The sequence below is a fragment of the Micropterus dolomieu genome, linkage group LG20 (assembly GCF_021292245.1).
Source record: "Micropterus dolomieu isolate WLL.071019.BEF.003 ecotype Adirondacks linkage group LG20, ASM2129224v1, whole genome shotgun sequence".
NCBI lineage: Eukaryota > Metazoa > Chordata > Actinopteri > Centrarchiformes > Centrarchidae > Micropterus > Micropterus dolomieu.
The window spans coordinates 10,924,320-10,932,332 of NC_060169.1; the positions used below are offsets into that span (position 1 = coordinate 10,924,320).

At 42.5% G+C, this 8,013-nt stretch overlaps 1 protein-coding gene across 1 annotated transcript in view; it reads left to right on the forward strand.

Moving 5' to 3' along the window:
* The first annotated feature begins 629 nt into the window (after positions 1-629).
* Positions 630-8,013, forward strand: part of mapk6 (mitogen-activated protein kinase 6) — a 14,326-nt gene continuing 6,942 nt past the window's right edge. The window contains exons 1-3 of the mRNA XM_046032495.1: positions 630-780; positions 1,613-2,490; positions 2,621-2,938. Coding sequence (XP_045888451.1) covers positions 2,254-2,490; positions 2,621-2,938 — 555 coding nt within the window. The 5' untranslated portion in view covers positions 630-780; positions 1,613-2,253. The remainder of the gene's footprint in view (positions 781-1,612; positions 2,491-2,620; positions 2,939-8,013) is intronic.

Consider the following 8,013-nt stretch of genomic DNA (forward strand, 5'->3'; position numbering starts at 1 on the left):
AATACGACTACTGCTGCTTTCAGGTACGGCTCGGAGCTGTTACAACGACAGGCTCCGTACTGCTTACTTAGACAGCCCACAATATCTGACACATTACAGTATTTAAGGCTGCCATAATCTTAAGTAGCTGTTTTTGTGGCTTTTGTTTTATTTATTTAATTATGTACTTTACATATAAAACCTCACTTCAACCATCATTTGTAGACAAATATTTAAAAAAAATATTTTATTTATAAGTGCCTAACAAATTCTAACAAAGGCATTACAAGAAAGATGAGACAGAGACTGTTTTTGGGATTGTGAAAAATAGCTATATGAAAATGTACATATAAGATAACGTCACTTAATGTAATAAATATATTTTTAATTTAATTGGTGATAAAGCAGTTAATGTTAGTTAACAACCGTTTTTGCACTAGCTTCCTGCATCTAAATTAGCGAAGATGAACAGAATAGTGGCTTGAGAATATAATTTATAGCTAATACAACAATATATAAAATATATTACATTTTATTTATATACTTATATTTGTAATAGGCCAACCATACCTTATCATCACAGCAAATGATCGCCTCATCATACAGTATAATCTGTGAAGGGCTCTCAAAGAAGTAGGGATATTTCCGATAGTTCATGAAGGTGGCCTTGTGACGTCACCGCCGCCCTTTCAGCCTAAATGGCGATTGCAACAGATCCGCAGAACTCGAGAGCGGAGAGCAGTCAAACCTCGTCTAGGTTTGATTAAATATATAACGAAACCAATGCGACGAATACGGACTGTAAGTAATTTCGTATATGTCGATTTGTGTTGCTGTTATTTACATGGTGTGTCATTTCACCGGAGATTCGCGATCGTTTTTTAGCGGTTTAACCGACGTCGGCTTTGTGCGGCTTAGCGCAAGGAAAGCCGTTACCACGTAGTCAGAAGCCTCCGCCAACAACAGCCCCTTTGTTCGCGGTATCTTCTGGTTTCACATTAACGTTTTGTTTGCTACTTACGAAATAGGACGTGTCTTGAGAGCTTTGTTTTCCACGTATAATTGTGTGTGTGTTAGCGGGTGGCAATGTTTATGTGATAAATTAAAACCAAGTCGACGGAGGTCTGTCAGTAACGTTAGCAAGTCAGCTTGCCGTAGTGCTTCTATTCCTGGGGTTTTTCCGCCAGCCAGTCACAGACTCAGTGAAGGCCAAAATAGACCGTATGAACATGTACAACTCGGAATAAAAGCGGGTGGGTTTGCTGTAAATGTATGGTATGTAACGTTAAGCATCCTCGCGGATTTTAATTATAGCTTTAGCCTCTTGTGTTTTATCTCACAATTTTATCGATACCCAGAAACCGGAGCAGCGAGCGTTTAAACCGGACGGGGGAGGGTTAGTTTCTATTATTGACACCACGCTTAACCTAAAGCCGGAATAACACAGTTTCTTGTTTGTCTATTGCTTTTGTGAAATCCTTAACATATTATAAACGTAATAATGGTGAGGTGTGACTTCTTGGAAGGGCGGGTTAGTTTGTGGAAATATCCTGTTACATGAACTCATTTCTATTCTGCCACTCCATCTATTGTTTTCTTAGCTTTTTTGTTCTGTTTTTGCCTTGTCTTTCAGGTTATTCCCAAGTAAAATGGAGGATAGCTTTGATTGCGACTGTGGCGAGCTTGAGCCACCTGATCATTGAGAGCGAAACATTACTTTGAAGACATTAAGGTCAAGACTAATTTCAGTTTCATAGATCAGGTGACAGGAAAATTACAAGAGACAGATACATAAATAAATCTGAAAACAGTGCAATTAAGCACATATCATATAAAGCTGCTCAGGACCAGTCATACACTGAATGTATCTGCACTGTAAACATGCAACTAAATGCTTTTATAGTTTAACATAGTCTGTGTTTTTTAATTGGCCCCATTCCAGTCCATTCCATTGCAGTCTATAAACACTAGTCAATTAGGAACTGTTCAGTTAAAGATATCCACTCATCGGAGGAGGAATTAAATTATTATTTTTGTGGCTTATTCAAGATGGAAAGAAAGTTTACCCACACATTAGTGCCCCACATCTGACAGTGACGGCCAGATAGGGGGGACTCGGTAGTCGTCTGTACAGGGGTCAGTTAGCTCAGCCTCTAAAGTGGTGGGGGAATTGTCAGATAAACTCCTGTTGGTGTTCAAGTTGGACTTGACACCGGTCAGAGACCAAAGCTTATAGATAGCAGAAGCTTGGCGCAAACGCCAAAAATAGACATCATGGCAGAGAAGTTTGAGTCACTGATGAACATCCATGGCTTTGATCTGGGTTCGCGCTACATGGACTTGAAGCCTCTGGGCTACGGAGGGAACGGCCTGGTGTTCTCAGCAGTTGACACTGACTGTGATAAGCGTGTAGCCGTGAAGAAAATTATCTTGACCGACCCCCAGAGTGTGAAGCATGCCTTGCGGGAAATCAAGATTATCAGACGCCTCGACCACGACAACATTGTCAAGGTAGGTTGCAAGGGGTGTGCAACAAAGTAGCAAAGAGTAGTTATCCTTTTAATTTTTTTTGAGGTTGAAAGAAAACCGAATGGATTCATGTCAAATTTAAAAACACTGACCCTTCTTTTTATGTCACCAGGTGTTTGAGACATTGGGCCCCAGCGGTCGCAGGCTAACTGAGGACGTGGTGTCCCTGACAGAGCTCAACTCTGTCTACATTGTGCAGGAGTACATGGAGACAGACCTGTGTCAGCTGCTAGAGAGGGGGCTTCTGTCTGAGGGCCACGCTAGGCTCTTCATGTACCAGCTCCTCAGGGGCCTCAAGTACATTCACTCTGCCAATGTGCTGCACCGCGACCTCAAGCCTGCCAACCTCTTTGTCAACACAGAGGACTTGGTACTGAAGATCGGGGACTTTGGGCTGGCCCGCATCATGGACCCTCACTACTCTCACAAGGTAAGACCAGTCTCTAAGTAGCTGTTGCGGTCAGTCTTGTATTTGTGGGAAATTTGGAATCTGAATTTCATAGGGGTTTATCATAAGCGGATGCTACATTGACTAGAGTTCTAAGAAGAACAAATACAACTCGCAAATGAGTGCTTTTTTGGCTCTGACACGTGATGTTTACATTATTGCCCAGTAATGTGGTGGCCCCCAGGGTGACGCAGTTTCATAGCAGAACGTAAACAAGATGCAGTGTGGTTCCTTGAGGTAACGCCTGTTTCCCTTGTCAGGAGAAGTGAGGCAGTGGAAAACCCAACCCTGGGAACTGAGTTTTTCCATTACGGGTGTAACAATTCAAAGTGGAAGCAAGCCCAATTCAAAGTGTGTTTCCCACATACAGACTGTACATGGGCGGGCCGCACAGAGATAATAATGGCCGCCAAAGTATATTTGGTGACCCCTTTTGCAGAGAAGTATTTTGTTACACACATGCACCTGGTCCCTCGCCACAGTTAGTCATTCTGTGGGAAAAACTGAAATGAGTGGGTTTATGATAATGTGGCTTAACAGAGATGAAGATAATCCACATTCCCAGGTGAAAAAAAAACATCAAATCTTTGAATGTAGCGTGCGCAGTTCAGCCCTAAGCCTTTGTCAGCTTCTAATGATGTTGACGGCTTGAGACTGCAGCAGATCTGCATTAAAATATATGACGATTTATTTATATCAGAGTACTAGTTTTCCCTCGGTTCCATTTGCAGGAGGGCGGACCTCCATTATCACGTCTATGAATTGTAGAATCAAGAAAATTGGGTCTTGCAGACGACTGTTCTTTGTGTCACTGGCTTTTTCCTTGTCTCATCACATTTCGGGATAATGTAAACCAGTGCATTAAAAGCCAGATGTCAACACACCAGATGTTGAATGTACACATTTTAATACACTCTATAAACTTTTGTTTTGTGTTGCAGTGTAATTAGCAATATAAATGTATGGGTTGCTTTTGTATTAGAAAGATATGGATCACCCTGTCTAATTGTAGCCAGGTGGGTGGCTTGTATTACCCTTGTGTGTTTCTGTCACCTTTATAAAAGATGAGAAAATTATAGTTGAAGGCCATATGGTGGTGTGAGGGAAATCTAGGTTGGGAAGTCTCCCCTCTCTCTCCTCTGTAGCTGCTGGATCTCCTTAGAGCACCGAGGCAGTCATATGCTTACACGTGTCTCAGATTAGTCATTGGTGGGTCTGAAATTGGCTCACGTGATTTGATCCCTCTGGCTGGCATACCCTCATTCATATCCCTTACACAGCCTGATCCTGCTCACGGCACACGGCACACGTCACACTGAGATAGACTTTACACACACTTGTTTACCAGAACTGCTCATTTCCAGCTCACCACGACTACTAAGGTTTAGCGGTGTAGTCACATACATTTCTGTATTCTCATATGACTCATATCTTTGATGGAGACAATAGATCTCTCTGCAATAGGAAGAGGAAGGCGCAGGCTGTTAGCTGAGTTTCTCACACAGTTGAGTCACTGTGTGAGAAACTCAACCCCCCCGCCCCCCTTCAACATTACTGCACTCCTCCCTTAATGCAGGCCTTTCGGGCTTTTTCCCTTCTATATAAGCAGTTTTGGCTGATGGAAACCATGCAGGCAAGTGGGTATTTAAAAGCTGCTTGACTGGGACTCCGCTCTCTTGTGTTTGACTATTGTCTGCTGTAGTACTGCAGCAGACTATTGCTGCTGAGTTTTTGTCAAGGATACAAATGCTACAGTCAGACTGACTTTAATAGGCTTTGACCCTGCTGTCCTTTCCAAACTGTGTTGCTGTGTTTTGTCTGTCTCTACTATGATAACAATAGTTGTGGTGGTGGGGAGTGAGATATCTCAACTAGCCACTTTTTCATGACACCTACCGTCATCTGATTGACTGTGCATCTGGTGTCTCACACCAGACTTGTTTAGAAAATGATCCCATCACCCCTACACGACACTATGGTGCTCAGTGACGTGTGGAGGCGTTATAAAAAACAGTTGGTTTTAGTGTTGGACAGACATTTGGGTAAAATCACTGGGGGCAAATTTACTTTCACAACCACGCTCTACTTCTTGCAGGCTGGGTGAGCCAGAGCGGCTGTGTGGCTGAGTGCAAGTTATTTGAATAACGTTGTTTCTAAATAAAGAAGCGCTCTTTACCAGTGAACCTCGGTTTTGGCATAGTTTCAGTAATGAGGTATCTAGATGCATCAGTGTTGTAGGCTCAAGGATTTGTTCCACCTTTTCCTTACACGTTCCTACTTTTTTTGCTTTGCTTGGGTTAATAAAAATATAACTCCTCATGATTCCCTTCAGGCTTTTATTAATCCTGCGTGGCTTTGTTTTAAGTATGCTGTATAAAGTTTGCCAAGACTACCTGTATTTCTGTGCTATCTTTCCATTGTTTTGGGAAAGCGAGTTGTTTCTGCCGGTGTGAAACCTTAAGGCCGGCCATCGTGGTGGCCCAGGATCAAGAATGACAAGAATTCACGTGCACTCATCCAACTTCTCCAACCCCTATTCCCCTCCTTTCTCCAGCCAGCTCTTTGTCTCGTTGTGGGAGTTTTGCTCAGGGCCTTATTTGTAGCTGATCTAAAGCCTGTGTACATTTCCAGTTGTAGCCCGCCCTTTTAACAAGACAAAGAGAATGCTGTGGCTATAACACTCATCCATTTAGGTTTACCATTGGAAGCTGTTTTGGTGAAGCTGAGGGTGTAAACTACTCCAGCATAGTGTAACACATTTTAATGTGTGCCTTAGTTAAGTGATATCGCATCTGCTCAGTGTGGCAACGCATGAGGTGAAACCCAGTTTAGTTTTACATGTCACATTATCTGAGTCTGTCAAATTATTTACTAAATATAAGTCTTGTCCTTTGAAGAGAAGGCTAGAAGCCCAAGACAAACGTGAGTGGGACATACAGATATTATATTGATGTAGACAATTGTCTTTGCATTTTGCTATAAGTGAAAGTAGTTGCACTAATGTAAACTTGGAAAACTCTTAATTGTTGGATCTTGTGCCTCAGCTTAAAATTCAGCAATCTGTGGAGATATAGAGATTTTCAGGAATGTTATAAAAAGAGGGGTTGAAGGGTTCACAGAGCTCCTTTCTGCCACACAAGGATCATGCACACTCCAAACCACAACTGCAAGAGCGCGCACACATTTGACCTAGTTATTCAGCCAGCAACAGGCCTGTCTGGCACCAGACTTCACAGATTCTAACAAGAAAAATGCTGGGGAACAGATTTAAGGCTTATTGAATTTTAGAGAGGTGGTTTCCCTTACTTTTCTCCAACCTGGAAAGATCCTGCAGTTTCTTGCATCTAATTGTAGTTTTATCATCGTCTTCAAAAAGCACAAGTAGCAGGAATTATGGTGATCAGCCATAGAGCAGATAGAAATAAACTGCTCAAAAAAATTTAGGGAACACTTAAATCACACATCAGATCTCGATGAATAAAATAGTTCAAAGTTTCTTTACTGTACATTGTATAATTTTTTTTAAACAAAATGATGTAACAATGGAAAACTAAAATCAGCAACTGAGTGAGGGCTGGATTCAGAATCACACCGAAAAAGAAGTTACTGCAACTCATAATGTACTCAGTAGGGTGTATGGCCACCACGGACCTGTGTGCACTCCCAACAACATCAACATATTCTGGGCATGCTCCTGATAAGAAAGCGGATGGTGGTCTGGGGGATTTCCGATCTCTTCCCTGACATCAGTGAGATCCTGGACAGTCTGGTGCTACTTGTCCGCATCGGATGCACGATACATAACATCCCAGAGGTTCTCAATTGGATTCAAACTCTGGTCACATGAGGCCGGGCATAGGCCTGTACCAGGAGGAACCCAGGGCCCGCTGCACCAGCGTAAGGCCTAACAATGGCTCTGAGGATTTCATTCCGGTACCGTTGGCTAGCACATGGAGGTCTGTGTGGCCGTCAAAGGAAATGCCTCCCTAGACCATCACTGACCCACCATCGAAGACTCTTTTCAGGTCTGTCACGTGCTCATTGTGAACCTGCTCTCGTCTGTGAAGAGAACGGGGCGCCAATGGCGGACCTGCCAATTTTGGTGTTCTCTGGCAGAATCCAGTCGAGCTGCACAGTGCTGGGCTGTAAACACAGATCCCACTAGAGGACGACGGACCTTCATGCCAGTCTGGAGTCTGTTTCTGACAGTTAAGCCTCCAATATATTCCGTGTCAGCAAGTAAATCATTTTGGTCCACAGTCACCAGTTTCTGTGAAGCAGCAAAACCACCTTTACTGACATCTGGTCAGGCCTGCTAAAGGTTGCTGTGACTAACCACTTCTATGAATCATTAAATGTCAGCCTGGTCTAGTCAGGTGGTTAAGTTATTCACCAATTACTGCCAGAGGTATTGAGATGGTTTATGCTTTAACGCCCGTGTGTCTGTCTTGTGTGGTGAGTGGCTCACAGAGAGATCAGTAAATGTAAAATGTGAACTGGAATGTTTACCTAATGCATTTTATGCCCTCAGCTGGTAGGCAAACTCTAATCTGCTCCTTCTTAGTTCAGAGTCCATCATACACCACACAATGAACTGAAGCTAACCTAATCACATCTCTGTAGCAATTCTCTAGGTTTGTTGCATTTATTTCTCTACTGATACCACATTCGCACAGGTCAGACAGTTTACTGGCTGTTCAGAAATAACTCCAGAAATAATGTGCGGTATTCTGTGGAATACTGCACTTTTTAGTGATTTATATGTTCCACCTCAACACTATCAGTACTCACTACTACAATTTAGCATTACACGTCTGTCATATACTGTGCATTTCCACACTCTTATATTTATTTTCAGATTTGTATATTTCTTTATATTCTACATAACAACTTTCTAGTACTTCTATAAAATTTCTATTCCTTTCAGTGCCTTGATGTGCAAAGAAAGCAACTGTGACACAAGAATTCCCCCTCAGGGATCAATGAAGTATTTCTGATTTTGATTTCTGTTCTCAGAATGGGTGCTTAACAGCCGTGTGTGTGTGTGTGTGTGTGTG